The sequence below is a fragment of the Dermacentor andersoni genome, chromosome 1 (assembly GCF_023375885.2).
Source record: "Dermacentor andersoni chromosome 1, qqDerAnde1_hic_scaffold, whole genome shotgun sequence".
Taxonomy (NCBI): Eukaryota; Metazoa; Arthropoda; class Arachnida; order Ixodida; family Ixodidae; genus Dermacentor; species Dermacentor andersoni.
In genome coordinates this window covers 83,033,955-83,058,110 of record NC_092814.1, presented here as the reverse complement: position 1 = coordinate 83,058,110, position 24,156 = coordinate 83,033,955, and the positions used below count along the sequence as shown (strand labels likewise).

At 47.4% G+C, this 24,156-nt stretch overlaps 1 protein-coding gene and 1 long non-coding RNA gene across 3 annotated transcripts in view; both read left to right on the top strand.

Annotated features, from left to right (window-relative positions):
• Positions 1–7,274: 7,274 nt before the first annotated feature.
• On the top strand, positions 7,275–11,871 carry LOC126546112 (uncharacterized). The gene has a single exon (XM_050194200.3). The coding sequence runs from the start codon at positions 7,854–7,856 to the stop codon at positions 8,895–8,897; it is 1,044 nt and encodes a 347-aa protein (XP_050050157.1). The 5' UTR covers positions 7,275–7,853; the 3' UTR covers positions 8,898–11,871.
• A 10,704-nt stretch (positions 11,872–22,575) lies between these two features.
• LOC126546113 (uncharacterized) overlaps positions 22,576–24,156 on the top strand; it is a 182,995-nt gene continuing 181,414 nt past the window's right edge. For both annotated transcript variants that reach the window (XR_011892175.1, XR_008608622.2), the window contains exon 1: positions 22,576–23,359. This is a non-coding gene — a long non-coding RNA (uncharacterized lncRNA). The remainder of the gene's footprint in view (positions 23,360–24,156) is intronic.

The window sequence follows — 24,156 nt, the reverse complement described above, 5'->3', positions numbered from 1 at the left end:
ACCAACCCCACAAACTCTGCGTGTTGTTGTGAAATCGGGGGTCCGTGGTGCCAACGAATGTTCCATGGATAGTGCCGTGCCAGGTGCCAGGAGAAAGAAGGGTTCCGAGCGACGTTGAAGAGAATGAAAAAAAAAAGATTATAGTCAAAAAAAGGTACATGGTTCAGTTTTACAAGACGGCTCCAACTATCGGAGCACACTACATGCTAGCGTCTTTGCTTGTCCGAGCGTCTTCCCTTCACAGCCGTCCGGATCCGATTTTCATGCCCTTTGCTTCCCTCTTTCCCTCGTTGAGGGAATTGACTGGCCAACCACAAGCTCCGAATCGTTCACCACCTCTATCGTCCCTCACTGGTCTGCAACGTGCTGCTCGTGTCTGCAACGTGGCACAACACGAGGCAACCACGTGGCAAACTGAACCTGCAGTCGACGCTTTCCCCGGAAGTTTTCCACGAAGACCCTGTCATCGATCAGTGGCCTTTTCGTGACAGAAGGGGGGGGGGGGAGGCGACGTTGTTGTCTTGAAGCAAGCTGCCTTGAAGTCGTGAACATCAACCGTTACAGCTGCATGTCGCTGGTGAGGCATCCTTTGTTTTGGGGAATCACCAAGCACAACAGCACCCGTGACAGCTGCGTGTCGCTGGTGAGGCATCCTTTGTTTTGGGCAATCGCCAAGCACAACAGCACCCGTGACAGCTGCGTGTCGCTGGTGAAGCATCCTTTGTTTGGGAGAATCGCCAAGCCCAACAGCACCCGTGGCAGCTGCGTGTCGTTGGTGAGGCATCCTTTGTTTTGGGGAATCGCCAAGCACAACAGCACCCGTGACAGCTGCGTGTCGCTGGTGAGGCATCCTTTGTTTTGGGGAATCGCCAAGCACAACAGCATCCGTGACAGCTGCGTGTCGCTGGTGAGGCATCCTTTGTTTTGGGGAATTGCCAAGCACAACAGCACCCGTGACAGCTGCGTGTCGCTGGTGAGGCATCCTTTGTTTTGGGGAATCACCAAGCACAACAGCATCCGTGACAGCTGCGTGTCGCTGGTGAGGCATCCTTTGTTTTGAGGAATGGCCAAGCACAACAGCACTCGTGACAGCTGCGTGTTGCTGGTGAGGCATCCTTTGTTTGGGAGAATCGCCAAGCCCAACAGCACCCGTGACAGCTGCGTGTCGCTGGTGAGGCATCCTTTGTTTTGGGGAATTGCCAAGCACAACAGCACCCGTGACAGCTGCGTGTCGCTGGTGAGGCATCCTTTGTTTTGGGGAATCGCCAAGCACAACAGCATCCGTGACAGCTGCGTGTCGCTGGTGAGGCATCCTTTGTTTTGGGGAATGGCCAAGCACAACAGCACTCGTGACAGCTGCGTGTCGCTGGTGAGGCATCCTTTGTTTTGGGGAATCGCCAAGCACAACAGCATCCGTGACAGCTGCATGTCGCTGGTGAGGCATCCTTTGTTTTGGGGAATCGCCAAGCACAACAACACCCGTGACAGCTGGGTGTCGCTGGTGAGGCATCCTTTGTTCTGGGAAATCGTTAAGCAAAACAGCACCCTGTGAGAGCTGCGTGTCGCTGGTGAGGCATCCTTTGTTCTGGGGAATCGTTAAGCAAAACAGCACCCTGTGAGAGCTGCGTGTCGCTGGTGAGGCATACCCCGCTCTGAGGGACCGCCAGGCACGACAGCGTGTGATGGTCTATCAATTGGGCTACGGCGACGGCTATGTAGCAGGAGTTTCATTTTAATGTCGACAGAACTAAAACACACAAACCAAACTGGCTGTCATGGATAACACAATTCTACTCCTTGAGCTGAATCACACAAATAGGCCGGAATTACTTGCACTCTGAACAGAAATTTATAAAAAATAGGAATATTTTACTAGTATACCTTTAAACTAATCACTACAGGGCAAAAATTGCAAGTTACGAAAAGAAGGCTGTGAGTTCTCAAGGCATGTTCTCTTGGAACGTATTTAAAAACCTATAGTATTCAGGTAAGCGCAGTCAAAGCTCCGGCGAAATGCGCTACTGTACTGCTTACTTTTTGGACACAATGCTTTCCTAAGCAGCGCAGGGCAAATTTAACTGGAACACTAAGGCATTTTGCCGCACAGTTTGGGTCTGTCTCAAAGCACACACACTGTTGCGGCTAGATTCAGGGCATAGAATGCACCAAGCCCATCGAGTACTATGTCAGGTTGTAGAAAATGAAGGAAAAAAGGTTTATTTAGCTTAGTTACACAGCTGGAGTACGCAACCCCACTCCAAGCAGGAGGAAGCTAAACGTCTCATTTCCCATCAGGACCCTTCCCCGCACTCTCGAAAAGTCCCTGCTTTTAATACCGTCGTCTTCTCTAGGCGAGTCGACTAGGGAATCTGAAGACCGTACAGCAGCAAATCACCATCGTCGACTACGTTGCGATACCACGCCCATGCTCGCCATAACCCGCAGTAACTCCGCCTCCGAAGAGACTGGTTTAGAATATGTGGCAAGAAAGCATCCTGCGTCTCTCAGGTCGTCGACGTTGTTTCCCTCCTTTTCCTCCTTCGCTCAAGCTGACAGTTAAAGGGTGGGCTGAGGGCCTTTTGTGTGACCCGTCAAGAGTTGATGTCCACGCGGCGTTGACCTCTGGATAAGCGCTGATGGATGGGTGGTAGTTTCACTTGTGTTAAACGTCTAAATAACTGTTACTCCCAAAGTGTCGTCGTTGTTCCTCTCCTTTTTATACTTTGCTCAGGCTGCCAGGTAAAAGGCGGTGTGAGGGCCTTTCGTGCGACCCTTCAGCAGTCGGTATTCACGCTGCGTTGACGTCTGGATAGGTGTGGATGGATGGTGGTGGTTTGACACGTGGCAAACGTCCAATTAACGCCTTTGTGGTGTTTAGACGTAACAACACGCATAAACACACACGCACACGCACTCACGCCCGTCCCTGTGCGACCCTTAATCATTGTCAGACTGTGAAAGCGTTACGCGCGATTAAGAACAATGATATTTTGAAGCTGTGTTGTTTTCTTTGTTTTCACTCAGCAACAGGTTGCAAAGCTTCAGTCACACTCCTATCTGCTAAACTTTCTTCGAAGCGGGCCATGGTAGCTCATTATATACGAATAAAACAGAAAATGGACACCTATTATCACTGTTTACTTTTAGTAGGCTACAGTGAGGCTAATTCAATCCCGAGATTTTATAGTAGTGCACAGAAATATTTATGTTCGTCTTAGAATGACGCTTTTCTTCCGAAGCACAATCTGTGGCATGAAAAGCTTAAATAAAACGCCACACTTTTGAGAGGTCTGCGCAAAATGTTAAACGGTTAGGTTTATGCTGGATTAGCAGTAAAACCAACAGAAAGCTTAAATTACAGAGCCATGCATGTGTTAAAGTTTTACACTAATTGTGAGTTGAGGAACTTGACTAAAGGAAAAACAACAATATTGCACGCAACTTGCAACTTCCAAATATTATGCAGAGGTTGCAGTTTGCGTGCAATTCTATCCATTTGAGCGCAGGTTGGAATGAGAGGCCATTTCAAGATGATTGAAGAGCCATTGAGTCTATAGACCAGAATGCGTTTATCAATAATTAGATTTTAGAACGTTAGCCGTTATGGTTTTGTTCGTCTTCCGATTTTGCCATCCATGACGTGCCTAAAAATTGTCGCCCTGTCGACACGATAGAAGAAGTCGCCCGAAAATAAAAGTGCATTTGCCCCACACCCTGCAGTCACATTTTCAAATATTCTTTTTGTGCGCACTGATTAGCTGACTGGTCTGCGACATGCGAGCTATCGTGCAGCCGTCGTCGCCGTCGCCGTCTCGTGTCTTCATTGTCCTATGCCGTAGACATCGCTGTCGTCGTCGAAGATGGCGACATTGACATTACGATTTCTTTCAGACACTGTAGGTGGCACGTTTGTTTATGACTGCACGTGAAGAATAAAGCCTATGCGTAACTTGCAGGCTGATGCTTCTTTTGCTGCGGTAGCAGTAATGAAATGACAAACAGCGCCCGTATCCAGAAAAAGAAAAAAACTCTTACGCTAGATTTGTTCGTAAGAATGAACACCAGCCAATCGTAATGCTGGGCATCTTATTGGATAAGGCAGTCAGCCAATGGCCAAGAGCACTTATAAACGAAAAGCTATGTGAATTTGACCCCAAGTGTGTGAACGCAACCAGCCCACAACAACACCGCCGGTTGTGTATCCAGATCTAATACGACGATCTAAGCTATCTTATAAGTGTTTGCATACAATGTCTGATTTTTTCTCCACAAAGACCGGTGTATCGCTCATCGAAATCAAGCACGCTGATGTATCCGCCGTCTTAATCACAATTTTCCAGGGCCCGTATTCACAAAGATTTTCGTACGTAAGTGTTCTTTGCCGTTAGCCGGTCGCCTTCGCTAATGATATGTCCAGCTTCTGCATTAGCCGAAATTTTCTCTCAAGTATTATACCGTAAGGGCTTTTTACGAATACTGCTGGTTCTGGACATATGATTAACGAAGATGGTCCAACAATAGCAAAGAGCACTTACAAACGAAACGCTTTGTGAATTCAGCCCCAGATTTGCTGCTCTCGAATGAATTTTCTTGTTCGCGTTTCATTTGTCCATAATAGTCCATGCTTCAATAAGTAGAATATTCACTAACTAATCGGTATTCTAGCACGCTGCTACCAGAGGGACAAGTTTTGCTGCTACAACAGTTGAAAGATATATGGAACGAAAACCGTAATAAAAAAATTACTTACGCTATTGAACTGTTCGCAACAGAAGATAGATATAAGCCGATCGTGACGATGGACATATCATCAGCGAAGGTGGACGGCCAATAACAAACATCACTTACGATCATAAAGCTTTGTAATTTCGGCCCCGTGTCTGCAAGCGTAATACAGTATAACGAAGCGGGGCCACAACGCTGCCTCCGTGCTGGATCCAGAACCGTCGGATCCAAGTCGACACAGAAGTTAGAAGTGCCTATGTCGTCGCGACCGCGGCTCTTGAGAATGTGAACTTGTAAAATCGTGGGTTCCGCGCTTCTCCAGGACATGTTGTGAAGGTGGCCAAATATATTCAACTGTCCGGACTTAACTGTTGTTGCAGCGTAAGATTCACAGAAATGATTGCCCCAGCGCATGATTCCCCTATTCAGCCACCAATTTTTCAACTGTTCCTCATTTTGCGTTGGTGTGATCACCTACGAGAAAGCAAGAAAGGGGATCTTGCTGTTTATTTCAAGATTAGATAGCCATAGCACGTGGATTATTAGCTTGATGGTCCAAAATGAGTGCAAAAGCGTAGAGCGCATGACTTTGTTAAACAGGAGACGAGAAAGAAAAGTGAACAGGTGCGCTGTGCCGAAATACAGAAGAAATGCCGAACGAAGAGGTGAAGCCTGAATAACCCATAACAATTGGATTGAAGAGTGAAACATTTAATTATTACGTGATTCTAAGCCCCATATATAAGTTTGCTTTAGGGATGCTGTAAAAGCAGGATCCATCCTTAGGGCCATCATGTCTCTGCTCGGCTGTTTTCAGAGAACCCTGAGTATTTTCATTGGCAATTTCTTCAACAGCAAACCTCCGTGCTCACCATGATCTTCTACAACGCTTCAGCTTCTTGTGGTCAGTATGAAGTGGTAACCAACCGCTTCACGTGTAGTCACGAGGGAAGGCACGACTTTAACAGGTCAAAGCTAACTTGCTTTCCTGTTATATAAATTGCTCCAAGTGCAAACAATATGTATGAGACAGAGATTAACACTTTTTCGTGGCTTGAGGAAGCTCTTAGTTGAATTTCGGAATATCTTTGCAATTTGGATCATTGTTCATCGTGAAACCCCGCTAAACAAACGGGGACAAAGAAAGATAGACAAGGACGAGCGCTCGTCCTTCTGTGCCTTTCTTTGTCCCCGCTTGTTTAGCACAAAGTTTCACGATGAATCAATTCCAGCTAGGCCGGCTCGCAGTGTTGGATCATTGGTTTACTTGGCGCAGTGAACAAAGGTTATGCGAATACACTATGAGATCCTCATCTCGGGTACTGATAGGAACACGGCTCTATTTGAAACTGATATGATTTTCAAATAATTTAACGAAAAAGCAACGCAGTCATTCTCGCCGTTCAGGAAGCATGGTCGCCCCGTTTTGTACGCAGCTGCTTTTTGAAAACACAAGAACAATATCAACTCAGTTAAGGCTAACCTTCTTCAAGGCTGCTGTAGTACATGAATGTTTCAGTGTATTTTCGTTTACGTCTTTCCATGGTGGCCTTTGTTCGGGTCTCTCATAGGCAGTGACCGAATGTTCTGTGACCTAATGCGCCGTTTGCTGGAAGTGTATCAGTCTTGAGTATGCATGCATGAAATACTGAGCTTTAACACAGTAGATTTCTTCATGCATTAGCAGGTAAAATTCCACTTAAAATTCCACTCACATGGTTTTTTCGCTGCATTTGTTGTGATGATGAAAAGGATATACCGTTTCAATATTTCATATCGACAAGGGCTTGCGCTTCTGAAAACGTGTAAAAAAAAAAGAAAGCAGTGATGTGTGCGAATACATGCCGTTCTCACATTGTGCGTAGGCTTCAGGTGTCATGTCTTCTGACCTACATTATACAAACATCGCGTGTGTTCCGCAATGCATTGTCTCACAGTACAAGCCGATACGTTTAATTCATACGACAACGCTATTACTTCTTATGTTCACATCTCAGTGGAAAGTATGGGTTGCATTAATCCTATCATTAACGGAACTACGAATAGCACAAGCCGCTCATATATAATTCTGAGACCCTTTCTTAACTTCACCTCTTATTCACTGAACATGATAGTACATTAAAACGTGCTGGTGCTGTTTCTAGCCTCAAAAGGAGCAATAAGCGTTGTTCAAAAACTCTGAATAATACTTACGAAACTTTACTCCTCTGCATCGCTAAATAAAAAGCGCTTAAGATGGCGTGTGGTAAAGACCTGCAGCGAGGGCGCTTCGTGGACACGCAGGCAGAAGAACTACAGGCTCGACGACAAGCCTAAGTATGCCGGCTGCGGTGGCGTCATATTTGCATACGTCCTTTGATATCGTGCAGAAGGTCCTGTTGTGATAAGGCGTGCACAAGGGTACGTTTTGCAAGAACTCGGCGATATCTAGTTATATATGCAAATACGATACGCCTTTGTAACATAAGACGGCAACAATTTTACCGGGGCATGATAAGATAGAAGCGGGACGTTATAGCGCCCCACTTTATTCGAGGAAGAGTCAACGCGCGAGCACCAGAAAAACGAGGAATAGAGAGCCGTCTGTGCGACGAATGTTCCGTTGCTTCAAAGACCGGAGGAGGGAGCTAAGGTAAGCTGTGGGTTTTCAAAAGAAAGTGCAGCTGCGCAACAGCGGTTTACTACTTTTAGTCTTGCCTTTTTCTTTTCTGCCATTGTCTTTATGCCTTAATTAACACGGAGTTGTACAAACAGGAACTCGTGCGCGTCAGAGCAAGCAAGGGTAAAAAAACAAATGGAAGCGGACACCTGCATGCAGAGTTTTTAAAGAAGGCTAACCAGTCGCAAGGCGGTTTATTCGCCCGCTCCCACGCGGCCGAGCGAGGAGGAGAAGAGAGCCCGGGCACCTGTGCGCCGACCGGGCGCTGTTTGCGGGGCGCGCAAACAGCGCCGGCCGGCGGCGCACGTGCGAGCAGCGTCGACTCACCGGGGCTGCGGGACCGTGGCGAGAACTTAAGACTCGGGACGGGGCGAGAGGGGGCCGTGGCCTAGCGGCTGGCGCGTGCTGACGTCACGCGCGCCGCGGCTGTCGATTGGCGCAAAGTGCAGCGGCGCTGGCGCTCATAAATATGTGGGGCAAGCCGGCGGGGGCCGAGCTCTTTGGAGCGCAAGTCGTGTGTGGAGCGCGCCGCGAGCGGAGTCTTGTGAGCCCGAGCCGAGCGCGCGGCGCAAGTGTGGCCCTGTACGCGGGTGAAGCGGGCGAGGCCGCGGTGGCAGCGTGGCTCGGCGGCGCGCCCCCGGACCCTGCCTGCCTGTACTTCCAGCAGGGCGGCGCGGCGGCGGCCACGCCGTCGCCGTCGGGCTCGTCTTTGAGTTCGTCCCTCGATGAAGACGCCATGGCGGGCGACGAGTACAGCTTCGACCTGGAGAACCTCGAGGAGGTCGTCAAACAAGAGATGGGCGCCAAGTACGCGGCGCTTCAGCCCGAGCTACAACAGCTCGAGCATCTGCGCCGGCCGCTGGTCGGCAGTACGCCGGGCACACCGCCGGACACGCCGCCCGGCTCGACCGCCTGCCCGGCATCGCCCGAGTTCGGCGCCTGCATGCCGGACGACAGCATGATGTGGCTGTCGCAGCCACCACCGCCGCCGGCGCCACATCAGGCGCCGCACCAAGCGCACGTGCGCTTCGGACACCAGGAGCCGCTGGACCTGCGGCCGCAGGGGGACCTCGAGTGGATGCAGCTGCGCCGCGACCTGGAGGGCCCACGGCCCCCGATGATCCCGTCGCTGCCCATGCGGGACATCTTGGACGACGACCAGCTGATCACGCTGTCTGTGCGCGAACTCAACAAGCGACTCCACGGGTTCCCCCGCGAAGAAGTGGTTCGCCTCAAGCAGAAACGTCGGACGCTCAAGAACCGCGGCTACGCGCAGAACTGCCGGACCAAGCGCCTGGCGCAGAGGCACGAGCTGGAAAGCAGGAACCGCATCCTTCAGGCCGAGGCCAACCGTTTGCGTCAGGAGCTGGAACGCGCCTGCCAAGAACGCGACTTCTACAAGCAGCAGCTGGGCGCCGCCGCCCGCGCCCGCGCTCAGCAGCCGCCGCCACAGCAGCAGCTGCCGCCGCCACCCCACGGACTCGGGCCCGGCTCGCCGGACTTCCTCATGTGACTCGGGCCGGCCCGCACGGGCGGTTCCGCCAAGTGGCCGCCGCGCAACTGAAAGAGACTGTACGAAAGGCGGCAGCCACACCGCCGACGAACAGTGCGCCGTCGCCTGGCCTGATGCCCCAGCCGGCGCGCACCCCCATAGACTGTACGAAAGGCGGCTCCCAGCCGCTGACGACTACCCGCTTGCGCTTGCTTTGCTTGTCCCTTGTCTTGCCCGCCGCCGCTCAAAGTTCAACGAGGTTCGCGTTCTAGAGCATGGGCCTCCAGGTGGGCGGCTCCCGGGACGCCGGCCAGTTTGCTATCAACAGGTACGAAAGGCTCCGCATGGCCGTACGCATTTGCCCCCTTGATCGCCGACAGTCGCGCGTGCCAAGTCGCGGGTAAGAGACGCCGCACCGGCGCCGGGTCGTGGCCCGGGTCGCTGCGCTGTCTCCTCCCCGCTGTCACGCTGTTGCCCCAGCGCCGAACCCTGGCGTTCCGCGGATACCCGTGGCGTTAGTCCAGGCGCGCAATGTTCTGTCACACCGCACTCACGCGTCCGGCCGCTTGTGTTCTCGAGCACACGCTCTCCCTGCGGCGCGCGCAGCCCCATGCCGAGCATTTTGTTTCGTTTAATATTATTTCTTCATGCCGGTGGTTAGAGTAAATGCTAGTCGTGGTCAAAAGGTGATAGTGTCGCTGTCATCGTGACTCCGCTACAATTCTGGTTTGCTCGTACTTCTTGAGATACACCATATGAGTGCGGCGCAGTTATTTGTGGATGATGAAGCAGTAAGGGCAGTGCAATTATATCTACTAGCACGTGTACTCCTTCCTTTTGTATGCGGTGTCGACTATGACAAAGAAATGGAGAAACAGTTGTGTTTTCTAGTCTTGTTTGCGTACGTGAAGGCTACGAAAACGAAGGGTTGTATTCCGCATGGTTGCTTTAAACCAAGGCAGTAGATCTCGTGTGTAGTGCATATTTACGATTCAATAGCCATATTTACTGGACAGGAGATATGGCTGTCATTCCTAATCTGAGTTGTTAAAATTGTGTGTATTAACTCGTTATCCCCACACTTAACAAGGAACATTCTTGCATATACATGATACTTACCAGTTCTGACCACGACAAGGGAACACCTCATATTGCATTACTTTTGTACAAGTAATATTCTACACTGTTGGCGCGCCTCCGCTTTAACAATTAGGGAACAAGGCAGACTGCCATTAGCCCTAAGCATCTTTTTTCATCCCTTCATGTCCGAATAAGCACTACAGTGTTGTACTCATGAGTGACATGACACGATGTTCTGTCATGCATTTTGGTTATCTATGTGAAAATTTCAGTTTACTTACGTGTAAAAGTCCTTTCGAAGCGGGGGAAACCGGCCACGGTGGTTTAACTGGCCAGCACCTTCGATGCAGTGACCTTTGCCATCAGAGTGCAACCTGGACACCTTTGCTTGCGGTGTTGTTAGACGAGGTTACAATAAGCTTGAAAAAAGTCTTGTTACTGCGTGTGCAATATGCGCCAATGTTGTCAAAGCCCTTGATATCCTTTTCTGAACCTTGATGCCGTCTGCACCATTATAATTTCATGCCTATACTGACAGCTAAATAATCAACCGTGAGCCACCTTACTGGTCTTTTCATGCCTGTTGCAACGTTCGACTACAACCTGTGCGTTTCTAGTGGGCGTTTATGCAGCGTGTACCAACCCGAAAACCCTGGTTTGTAAAGTGAGATATAGTTCCTGGAATCAATGTAGACACTGCCTTAGCGGCTAAAACTTTATTTGTACCATTTAAGATTGTGCAATAATGTTATGACGGAGACAGCTAACTGTGGGAATCCGCCACGACAAAGCCTTTACAGAGCCCGCAAAGAAGGTACACAAGCGCCACCACAAAGAACCAAGCCAAAAGAAATGCAGTGTCCGTAAGAATGAGTTGCTTAGTCCTTACTTCTTTAGTGCAAACTCGACAGCCGACAAGCACTGAATCCATAGGCATCTCGTTCCTAGGGCCTCCTTAATATGGCAAGTGGTCTGGTACTAATCCATGCATTATCTATCTCGTTGCAACTTAGAGCAGTTGCGTTTTTCCCTCACCAGTCGGAATTCAAATCATAAAACAAATATCTGCGTGCGTGATGCGAAGAGGCTTGTTGCAGTAAACGAGTAGAGAAGAGTGATGTGCAATGTTTTCAAAAATACGCCGCATTACTATTGCGTTTTTATTTTTATGTCAAATCAAACCACTTGTGTTGGGGCGTGGTTCCCGCTTTAAGCTCATCAGTAGTTTTGATGCGACAATGGGGGAAACGCACGCTATTTTCTACTGTGATAAGTAAGACTGTATATTAATATGTGTGTGCAAAGAAAAAGAAACGCTTAATTTGTTTTTATTTCAAGTTGTTTTATGTCCGAGAAATTTCCACGCTGTTATATGAACTTGTGCATGTATGTAATTGTATAAAACCCACACGTATATACAAACTCGTGTAAATATTCCCTATGTACGCGCTACCACTGTGTTCCACTGAAGAAGCAGGAGTGCATGATTTTTCGTTCATCATTAATTCGAAATCTCCTCTTTTCGTGCGGGGCTAACATCTACCCCGCCAGCGTCCTGCGAAAAGCGCACCTGCTTCGCCAGTGAGGATGCCTCAAGATCAATGCTTCCTCTCATAAAGAATGAATATAATATTATTCCCGCTATTATACTGTCTTCTTCAAAATATTTAGGACAGCTTGTTCTGGACGACATGTATGTGTTTCAGTTCGCTTTTAAATGCCTGTACATACCTTCTTGCCTGGGTGGTGCGTTTTAAGAGACTGGACAAATCCTGTCAGCTTTTCGTAAAAGGTGTGCGTGTGCGCTGCATGAGGACATTTACGTTACTGACACTGCTTTCCAGGAGATGAGTGTCACGGTGTAAACAAAAACAAAAAACAAAATCAAGCAATAAAAGGAAACATCAATGCAAAATGTCCTTTTCCTCTTTTCTCCGCTGCGCGATGCGGATACTTTGCGGTGTCCATAACAGCAACACACCTCTCACGTCCATGGCGCGCTTCTCATTACGTCTTTGTCAAGACGTCACAACGCCTGCACCACGCCCACTGCTCTCAGCCGCACTGGTTTTAATGGCAGTGCCGCTGGTTGGTGTGGGAGGTAATTGTGGACTTGCGAGCGCCTTAGCCCATTTCTTTAGATGCATAGGACGTTCTCAAACCAGAACATCTTGTCTCATGTGAAGAGCCTTGATTATTCTTCTAGTTACGAGTGATACCTCGTCAAATACAATTATAAATGACTTGGAGCACGTGGAGCAACGCATTTAAAGTGTCACAAGTCTAACCAGAGCCGACTCATTACCCTGAGCAGACTGTCGACGCACCAGGAAGGAAACGCTGAATCTCGATACCGTACAATAGTCAGCAGGGAATCTGGCTGGCCCATGCTGCAAGAAAGACATAAAAAGAAAACTAAGCTTGGACGCGCTAACATAAAAGAACAGTCAAAGTGCTAGTTGTTTTTGATATTCTGTAGTGTTTTGGATGACAGTCTAGGCTTGAAGCATGTGCTCGGTAGGCGCACAAAATATTGGCATTTGTGTTCAGAAATGGACATTTATTACTTCCTTCCTTGTCATGTGCACGCTTAATATTGGTAATGGGTGTGCATCCTTAAGGTTACTAAGGCACCTTGCGACGTGGACGAGGCGGTTCTTCGCGACTGGACAAGAGGGAAATTAATTTAACTGTAAAACAGTTGGGCAAACAACCTCCCAGTGCTTGACCTCACCTCAACCTGCAATCATACTTGACGACCTCACTCGACCTCAGCCTCGTCGCATGACGTTAAGGTGCATTAGGGGTCGCCTCTCACCCTTCAGCGGCCACCGTCATCATCATCATGTCAACCTGATTATTTCGAGGTCAGGTCTTCAGACTTAAGCTCACTTCTTGAGTTCGAAGTCAAGTACTCAATGCATAACCTGTGCAACGCATAATGTGCATAAACCTGCACAAACATATTCTGATGCCTCCGATATAGTAGGCTCAAAGCCTTGATACGGCAAAATAAATAGTAAAATGCTTCATGAAAAGTTGTTCAGTAGATTTTAGCTGGGAAACATGCTATGTCAAGGTGTTTTTAAGGCTTAGGCAAACTATACAAATATCTGGACTTATTTCTAACCACGTAACCATTTCAACAGGGCCGCGAGCAGTGCCAGTTGGTCATGATTGAAAGGTGACCAGTGAAAAACACAACGTATACAAACGAGAATACGACGGGAAGAGGCTGGGGCCTCATGCCATTGTCTTCTTGCTTGCGTACATTGTGACAATGTGTATTTCGGTGATTTTCTGTTTTCATTGTAAATATCTGCATCAGAAGAAAGTCTACAAATACGGTCGACTCATGCGTTCAAGAATTCGAATGCATGCACACAAGCAGCAGGGACAATGTTCAACTGCAGAAATCGACTTCACTGAGAATTATATCACGTTGAACCTCAAACTAAAGAAGGGTTGAGGTAAGCATTATTGGGCTCTCTTAGAGAATTTTTAGTCGTCGCCAACCTCACACCTTAACCTGACCTCACTTTCTGAAATTGAGGTCAAATTCAGGTAGACGTCAACCTAATGAGATCGGAACTTCGTGAGGCTGCCAACCTTCGATTGCGTAAAAGTTTCTGAATAAATTTGTTTTATGCGCACAAATGGCCATTTTTCAGAGACAAGGATGTCTACGAAGTTCAACACGTGGTGTGACAGCTATTTTTTTTTTCTACTTTGTAAATGTCTAACTTCCTTTGTGTGTGATGTGCGTCATTGTAAACCTGCGCGTATTGGAAAGTACCAGACCTGGCGACTAAACAGCGGCTAGACTTTCGCTATTTGATGAATACAAAGGCGACTATATAGGAACTTCAAGAGGTCAAGCAACAAAGCGTGCTTTATATATAATTAAAACAGCGCACAATAATGTAAACAGTTTCGAATTGTTTAACACCTGGGCTGCTTTACAGTATATACAATAGAAACCTGCGACCTTAATATAGCGGCCGGTGGGACATGATAATTGTGAATATGTAGCTCATGTCCACCATAACTTCGTAATGAACGCATTCACTAGCTTCGCAGGCCGTAAAAAGTGTTTTGCTGGACGAATATTTGAACAATTTGAGAGAAGCGAGCATCTAAATGCGGATATGTGCACAAGCTACACTGAGAGCAGCGAAGTAACGTGGCGTGGATAGAGAATTAATAACAATGTTTCCAGAAGAGCTGTTACTGCACTAAAGCCAAAGAGGCTTTCCTCGAACTACGGTCTGCCTATTCGCACGGTTCCTCGAGAAAATTCACGGGGCTAGCATGGGATGCTGCACAGTTACACTACTGATTACACCATGACCTAGCGAAAGGGCTAGCGAGACGTATTGTGACGTAGTCACTGTGTGTATGTGACGATAAATTCTCCGCACAGATCTTGAACCTGTCTTGAAGCAGGGAAAAAAAAAAGCTGGCGTCGAATAGGAATTCGTACTTAACTATATTCAACTGAATGTGACATCACAAATCGCGCTCCCCGAATGCCATATTACCTTTCTCATTGTTCACTGACTCATACATAAACAATAGAATCTCTAATAGATAATTATGGTAGCTTCCAGTGGTGCTTTAATTAACCAATGAGAAAATCATGACGATGAAAATTTGAGGGTCACTCTGTAAGAGTATTATGCGTGCCTTTACGCTTAAAGCTCGAAGGATCGTATTACGCAACACAGGAAATAATTTAGAGGTTATTTTGCGTGAAAATAAGGAACGTCTCATGCAGTTGATAAAGGAAAATTTTGTGAGTATTTGCTGCTGCATTAGTCTGATTAAAGAAAACAACAAATTGTGTGACTGCACATTTGTTTCTTACCAATACAACAAAGCCCAGCACAACAAAAATGCAACAGTCAAATGCTTACGATGGATGACCCGTAATAACAGCAAGTTCCCACTAATAAATTGTCAAAGGAGCCATTGCTTTGAGCAAATCGCTACACGCAGCTTTAATCTGTGTTAACGCAAGACAACAATGTTTACGGACGAAAACTACCAACACAGTATGCAGGACTTCGCAACGGTGGTTTACGGATTCATAACGATCGCATGGAATTCAATATTGTTCACACTGTATTAATTTATTCAGTTATTAGAATGATTCTCTATTGCGTTACTAATACTTTATGAAATAATTTCTACCACCAGGATAACGCTTATAGATTATACATATTCTATTCTTGTCTATTCTATTTTATAGCCAGGAATCGGACCTGTGCTTTACAGCATAATTTTATAACGTTCTAGCCGTCGTACCGGTGCCTCAGCCTAAATCACTTCATTGAATTTCAAGAGGAGAGTGTCGAATTCAAAGTATCTTAAATGCTTGGTATCATAAACCGGTGAAGGTTGGACATCCTACAAAATGAAATATGAATTTTTCCCCCAGTATAATATGGAGTTCATATGGGCATAAAAATTTTGCGTCCTTAGCTTGGATGTGGCTTAATTAACATACCATATTGGCAGCACGAAAACAATATTGGTGCACCAGAATGAGCTTAAAGTTTACAGCGTTTGCAACAAATAAAAGTTGATCGATTTGTGCGGCGAACCGCACAAATCGCCCCCCCCCCCCCTCAGAAAAAAAAACACCCCCTCCGTAAGCACTCTCTAATCCGTAGAAGGTGCTTACGGATTAACTTCTACCACTTGGGGCTCTCTAACGTGCACATGAACCTAACTAAACGGGCGCTATTGAACTACGCCCCGAGAGGAATGATTGCCGCCGCGGCTGGCAATCAAGCCCGCGACCTCGTTCTCAGTAGCGCAATGCCATAGGTACTGATCCACCCGGGACAGGTCCAATAAATGAAAATTGTACACCAATTTAAACCGAACTGGTCGGACAACAAATTTTTTTAGAGTAAAATTTAGTTCATGTACTGAAGAAAAAAAAATCATTTGTCACAAAAAGATTTTATTAAAGTAGTCACAGAGATATTTGTCTAATTTCATGCAGCGATAGTTCATATCCTGAAAAGAAACAATTACAGCTGTAGAAATAGAAGTAGATCGAGCGTTCCTCCAAATGGAGAGAGCGACAAGTCATCGAAAATTGTAGTTATGGAAAAAAAAAAAGAAAAAAGCTAGAAGCTGCATGATGGCGACGAAATAAATATTTTTTATATCGTCAGCTCATGAAAATAGTCAACTGTGCAAATGAGATTGATATCTATGCATGAATAAAGAAAGTGGCTTTAAGAAAGCCTTACTAATATGGTGGCGCCTACACTCGTCGCGGTATCGCTAATCTAAATGCAGCCCATTAAACCAGAAACGACAGCATCATTGGAGACCGGTAAGCACTGGCTGATACTATGGAACCGTCGGAAACGGTGTATCTGGTTTCTTGTCAAACTCTTAAGCTGAAATGACAAGTTGCCTAGCACACCTGCGTGCTTCAATCCTTTAAATTTCAGCTCATTTTATTCGCACAGCCATTGGATGTGTTGCAGGTGCACACAAACAACGACGGCAATAGTCTGACCATTATTGTATATACTTGACTCACAGCCGCCACTTGCCAAATGTTCCGCTGGAGCGGTCTGCGCGAATTAGAGCACACGAATACATTCCTCCAAGAATAGGACTCTAGGCGAACGATAAGTTACGGTTGACCTATATTCCCAAATGTAACTTTTTCGAAGCACTGATGAGTCGAGGAATAGCCGCCTCTGAGCTATTCGTTCAATAGGAACGAAAAATGAACGGTAAAAATCACTGCTAAAAAAGTCAGTGTAAACAAAACATTCAATCAATTAGACAACGTTAGAACTTAAGTGAAAACACAAAACAAGATTGAGCGTGCATGAAACATGCACCAATATTACCGCATGAATCGCTGGCAGGCTCACTGAGCGCCCCTTTCCACTCGCAAATTAAAAACCAAGTTTGTCCGGCTAGGCCGAGTAATTGGCATCCTTAAAAATCCCTGAAGTCCCATATTCGTAACGACGATTTTGCCGTTGTCATCAGCCCATATACTGTTGATTTGTAAGGTTACGACGGATATATTTTTGACACATTGGTGATGATTGCTGTTTCAGAAGTCGCCTTCGAGCTTCTTTCTACACATGGTGGCCTTTAAATGTATTTCAGATGCACAGCCCCAAGGCGAAAATTAAAGAAAGCCCATCGACGTGACAATGTATAAGTTCCCTCTACGGGAGTAAACGAGTCAAGGTACATAGCTTTAAAGAGGAGGCTGTTCCACCTCCATCCTGACAAATTCAAATGAACTTCTCATTGGAGGGGTGCACGTGCTCGGGCAGGCCTGAATGCTCCTGTGCGGCGCGGCGCAAGGGCCGGGCACGGGCAGCCCGGCCGACATTTAATCGGGACTCCGGGTCAACGTCGAGCCGACAGGCATATTTCATCGGGTGGGCCAGGCCAGCATTGGAGCCCGACTTGGACGCTAAATTCTTTCTAGCACTTCACTCCCAAAAGCCAGAAGGAAGGAAGGAAGGAAAAAGTGGAGAAGGAAAGGCAGAAGAAAGTCAGATTACCCACGGGCTGACTTGCGCCGGCGCACATACATTTTTCACAGCGATAGGGAACATGAAACGTATCGAAACTCGAGCCACATCACAAGCAGGTGCACGGAGCCAGACGCGGACAGCTCAGCTTTGCTGCATCGGCCTTCGCTTACGGCCTGATCGGACGCCACGGGCTCGCTATTAGGTGCACTTTGTCGCTGGCCCGACATCCCTCCGGTGCCGTGCAATGCTGGTCGGTCGAGTTTCAATACAGAAATGGAAGCCACAGTTAGTGAAGCAGTCATGTCAATGGCATCGGGCAGGGAAAGCACGTAACGTGATACTGCAGAGCAGGCGACGCCGTATGGGGTGTGGACGGCTGCTCACTGTCGGGGGAGCAGCGCACCTGCACCACATACCGCGATACGACGTATTATACTATATCACATCACCCACCGGCACCTGCACCATATGATCGACATGCCCTGCTTTGTAGTACAAAACATTCCAAGCAATAATTATCAGAGCAGCGGCCAGTACCTGTCCTACGCCTACGGTGTCTTCGATGGCGATGACGATGGCTTTAATTCGCTGTTGCCGTGTGATTTACAATTGCACGGCCGGCGACAGGCATGTTGACCTGCCAGTGATCGGGACAGGTCGGCCCGGGCTTTCGATCTGGCACGTCGAGCCCGTCCACGGTCCATCGTCAGGCTGGGCTGGCCCGCCTTCACTTAGCTTTGGGCAAGGGCCAAGCCGGGACACGAAATTGCGGCCAGGGCACATACTACTTCTCATCGAAGGCATCGGAAGTTTGAGCGTTAGCCGCCTCTCATTTCGGCGCCTGCAGTCGTTGCAGACACTGGCATGTGAGCGGTCTCCCTTTTTTACCTTCCCTCGAGCTGCCGAGCATTTCCATCACTCCCGCTCCCTCTCGCGTACCCTACCTTGTTAGCACTGTCTCCTCTCACAAGACAAATTGAACTAGACAATTTGGTCTGAATTTCTTCTGTCACTGCCACTCGTGTAATGCCGTCGTTGTGAATGTCGCAGAGCTCTGGTCGAGTTGAAAAACAATGGCACTAAAACAGTGCACTATGTCTGGCTTTCGGCTCTTTCAAAGTGCCTTTAACTCGTGCCTGAATGCATTTATTGCCCACGAGACGGTTCAGTAAATTTAGCATCCGGAGTACCTTTTTTTACTAGAACTCATGAGAAAGCTTGGATGTCTCAGATGTCACTTTTATGTCTTTCGCGGTCGCTTCGCAGCCCCAATGCATACTCTTACCTCATCAGAATGGCCACAAGTCCAGATTGTGAAGTTTGCGGGTGCAAAGAGACGATAGCGCACCTTCTGTGTGATTGTCGTTTCAATGCGCAAAGTCCCCGGCACCACATTCGACAGGATTGACAACCGCCCCTTACGGAAGGCATAATTCTTGGACCCTGGTCCCAGCCGACGTCGGCAAGAACTGTTTTAAACGCACTAGTGTGCTTTCAAAAAAAACGGCCGTCATTGAAAAACACCATAGAATGTGCGAACTGATGCGTCCCCCCCCCCCCCTTTTTTTTTTAATCTTCTCTTGTTACCTTTCCTGCCCTTACCCCACCCCCCTGTGCAGAGTAGCCAACCGGACACTTAATCTGGTTAACCTCTCTGCCTTTCACCTCTTGTTTCTCTTCCTTCCTTCCTTTTCAGCAATTGCCCATACGATTCCTCCTGCGTTGAGTTTCGCTGGATAAAAGCAAGTACAATTTTTCTATACTGATCTTTTGGTTTCCTTGAAGGGAGAATCGGCATAAAATTTGTTTGTACTGTGAGAACACTCATAGAAAATACTTCACTACCACCGTATCTAATGCCATGCAGCGACCCCCGTAGCTAATGCTTCATGCCTTTTGGAACATTTAGACACATTTCATGCATATTTTTAGCTGTTTAGCATCGGGAAAACCAATTATTCTCGAAATTAAGGCTTACATCGGGGGTTGCATTCTCGCTCACGTTGTGGAAAGCAAAACGAACGAACGAAAGAACGAACGAACGAACGAACGAACGAACGAACGAACGAACGAACGAACGAACGAACGAACGAACGAACGAACGAACGAACGAGCAAGTGATTACATGATGAGCTTTTATGTAGCAAAGCTAAAGTACGAATATCAGAGACACTGTAGTGGAGATATCCGGACTGCTTTGTACTACACAGACTACTGTGTACCCAAATAACAGTACAGGAACATTTTTGTATACTGCCTCTATTGGAATGCGACCGCCCTCGCTGCTGGGAACCGAACCCGCGTCGTCGTGCTCAGCAGCTGAACGCTATAGCTTCCTTGCTTTCCTTGAAACCGCCTCCTTTTCCTGGCGGGTAGAAAATCAGTGTGACGCCGAGGGGATAATTGAAAGTGTTGAGGCTGCGATACTGCACAGTGATGATTACCGATGCCGTCACCATATCAGTTTTATTAAAATTTGATTTCAAAATATAAGTGTGCCAAGGTAGAATATGTGCGCAGTGAGCCTTTTCAGGGTGCCTTAAATGGACAGCAAAGCGCCACACTGTACGAAGATCATCAAAAAAAGTCCTGCAGACTCTCAGTTTGAAGAGTACTAAAGTATTGAATAAAATCTACCTTATTGCCGTTCAAAGTAGTGTCCTCCCGACTGCCTGCCAGCGTTTGAGGAAGTATGGGACGTCATGTAAAACTCCATCTTTGTTGAGCTGTCGGATGACTTGGGTCACGTCCATTGATAGCTCGTCCAGGCTTCGTAACGCACATTGCAACCACGGACCCAACATGCAAGTAGTCGCAGAGATCCGACTACTTCACCATCGCGCAACTTAGATGAGTGTTGGTTTAGGCCAGTTGGAGAATCATGATTTGGGAAGTTACCGCAAAGAACACACGGGACGAAGAGAGGGACAACACGAAGACAACCGCTTTGTGTTGTCTCTTCGTCCCGTGTGTTCTTTGCTGTAACTTCCCAAAGCATGACGCAATCGACAAGGGAACAACATCATCTACCAGTGCATACCGCGTCACTGCAGAATTTCTGGAAATCACAGTGGGGATGACGCTGCCCGATTGGGCTACGACGGTGCCGATATATTACCAATACCACTGTCGAGCACAGATGCATCCACATGCTTCACTCCGTCACACGTGAGCTTACACAGACTCTGTGGAACACCAATGAATTTACCAACGGATGTCTTCACAGATTGGATCCACGTCTCTAACTTTGTCTTCCACCAAGGGTACCACGAGCAAAAGCAACACTTCTGTGCCGCCTGTGACTCGGCGTGGCATTAACGAACGCCTATTCCTTCTGCACAGGAATCGCCGACAGCCCTGCTTGCGGCAACTGTGGCTGCGATGCGACGATCGAGCACCTCCTCTGTTACTGTCCCCATTACAATGTGGCAAACATAGTGCTCGCGACTGCGCTACTAAAGATGGACGATCGCCCCTTGGCAGAGTAAAAAGTTCTAAGACCCTGGTCCAGACGGGTTTCGTCACTCAAGGCCTTAAGTGCCCTGGTGAAATTCTTAAGGGATTGTGCATTGTGCGACCAACTTTGAAAGATGTAGCGCGTAGCATCGCGTTACGGTATGAATTTTTTCTCACTTAATTTTTTTATTTGCTTCTTTTATCACCTTTTATTCCCTTTACCCCTTTACCTAGAACAGGGTAGCCAGCCGGCATACTTACACCGGCTGACCTCCCTGTCTTTCCTTCCCTTCTTCTATCTCTCTCTTTCGTAAGGGACGCCTCTTACCTGGCTTTTTTAACTCTAGAAAGAAGTCAAAGTCCGGTTGACTATCTGTACGGTGAGTCGAGACAAAGTTTAACAATGAGGTTTAGTCAAATGTTCCCGGACCGTGCGATGCGGACTCGCCCCGCTTTCTGGTAGATCTCCTCTACGGTCAACCGACTAGGTTCTTCAGTCAACGTCCCGATAACGCAGATTGATGTGCCATCCGTCGCTGTTTGGGGATGGCCTGACCGGGAGTCATCTTCGATTCTGCACTGGCCCTTTAGAAAGCGCGCTGACCAGCGGGAAATTGTGCCGCGGTGAAGAGTACCTCAACCACGCACTTCCAGCAACGCAGCGCGAACCTGTGTCAGCGTGTTCCCACGCAAAGTCTAGATCTTCACGCATGTGCGCTGCTCCAAATTGGTAACATGACTTGAACGTCGCGGCGATTTCACGTCTCTGCTAGCGGTGCACCGTCCTAGGCGGCCACTTTTTGAAAATGAGTGTAGCAGAGGGATTGCCGTTCTGTTACGCAATACCCTAGACGGATTGCGTCAGCCGACTCGACGCCAGGTAGTCGTGAGCTGAACTTTGGTTATGACCCTCACAAATCAGTTCGCACTGGTAACGTATTTTTATGTTTATTCACAGTTCCGCTTCCGTTAATTTTGCAAAAAAATATTGGCCATTACCGGAGAGAATCAAAGCTACACTTTCCTGTTTTAATATGGCACCGGAACTTTAGCACCAGTACCGTCAGTGCGATGTCATATATATTAATGCATTTTCTCATTTTCGGATCTTTCTGGCGCAGCAAAGGTAATCGAAACTTGCTAGGTTGCCTTTTGTTTTCTTTATTATGCAATTTCGTCCTTCTTTACCGATAAGCTATTAACCAGACCCGAACAGGTGCTGTCAAAATCCACGACGTCAAGGTATTCTGGTGCAGAAACCGGAGGATGGCGTCGCCACCAATGTTTTGTTTTTCATATTTCTTGCTGGGCCAAGCCGCCTTTTACGGCAACACCGGCCGCTTTGCTATTGCAGAAGCGTCATTTACTGATACATCTCAACTTACAATTATTTGATGTCTCCTTACGATAACGCACTAGTGCCGGGTTGTGATCGTCGTGCCAAGAGCGCAAGGAATAAATGTCTCCCAGCGCTGACATCCGTTTCGTTACACGCGTTGAACAGGAAGTTGTCCCAAGCCTAGCCATAAAACGTTTCCGCGTTGAACTAGGCCCAGCGAAGTCTAAACATAAAAAAAAAGGCTATCAAAGACGAAGAAAGACGGAGCGGCGGGAGGTGTGAGGTTTATAAAAAGAAAGCAACGAAAATTACCGGTTAGCGGTTAGCAAAATTTGTTCATCGGTTAGCGACCTTGTTCATCTATCGCACGGTTCAGAACAGCACAATAACAGTGCGCAAGCGCCCCGTCACGTGGTATTTCTTCATATTTCGCAGGCTTTCTTTGGAACGCGGAAAAAAGGACCACGTGAGATATATCGTGTTGGAAACAATTTATTGAGAAGTTTCTCAAGGTGCTCTGCAACTTTGCGTATCACACTTGGGGTCTGCAGCCAATACTTAAAAAGTTGATTACCTAAACATAACTAATCCGTTAGTTAAGGGCAAAAAATAAAATGAAGTTGCCTGAGTAACTTTAGGCCAGTGTCAACATTCGGTTCAACTCGCGTCTGGAGTGCCTTTCCTTTTTAAAACGTTGGCTCAAGTTATGTGGGACAACCGCTATATAATAAATTAAACCTAAATCGACGAATACTGCCACCCTTGAAGCGCCATGTACTGCACATGGGCAAGGCTAAAGGTGCCGCGTCGTATTGCGGTAGTAGCTGATAATACACATGACCAGTGTGTTATCATCTCGCTTGCTTGGCGCGGCACCATCAGGAATTTGTAAGAAGTTCCATTTGAAAGTGAGAGATCAGACTGTTTAGTGGTATCGGCCATACATTTACAATTCAAAGGACTATCCAGATGCACATGACGACATTCACATCCTATCAGTCTTTGCAGGCTGGAAGAGCATTTTCTGCACTTCATAGAGCCAAGCGCCATTCATTATCTACGCGTCTACAAAAACCGTAAGTAAACTTCGTTCTCACTACAACTTTTCCTGAACGAGTGTACAAACACAGTGAGCGAGGTCTTGCTTTATGTAAGAAGCTGATTAAACGAAATTGTTTTGTGCATTTCTATAGCCATTTTTTATACCTTCAACAATCCTGTGCGTATACGCAAGGTGGCATTGACGTCCCGCCACCATCCTGAAGAATGGGTGTGCATGATTGTGCAGGGCGCCCTTTGAAGCTGAAGCCGCGCGCGCTCGGCTACAGGTCTCATTGAGTTTGCTGCGGTGTTCGAACGGTCATATCGTGTTCGCACCTTAACATGGCCCTGCAAAGTGGTTCCAACAACTGGACAGCTGGAAGTCTTTCGCATCTTTCCGTCCCTAAGCACGAGGTCGCGGAGGCCGCATTTCGATAGCCGCAAAACGCCCGCGTTCCGTGCATTGGGGGCAACTTAAAGATCCCCTGGTGGTCAAAATCAATCCCGAGTCCAAACTACGGCGTGCCTCATAATCAGTTCGTGGTTTTGGCAAGTAAAAACCCGAGAATTCAATTCAATTTAATTCGATTCCGCCCCTATACGCGTCGTTTACTGCTACAAAGCGAAAACAGCGATGGGGAGATGCCCTTCACAGAAGCTACGATCATATTCCCGAGCCTTACATTGATCTAGATTCCATAAGAGTAAGCTACCAGGCAAGCAGACGAGTGACGCATCTCATTATGGCGGCGATGTAGCTCACAAATGCGAAAAACGAACATCTAGCCATGTGTGAGCTGTACAAATTCCTTTAAATATGCAGAGTAGCTGG

Bases quoted from the DNA above. Each gene is read 5' to 3' on its own strand.
- LOC126546112 (XM_050194200.3), top strand. From the start codon at position 7,854: ATGTGGGGCAAGCCGGCGGGGGCCGAGCTCTTTGGAGCGCAAGTCGTG.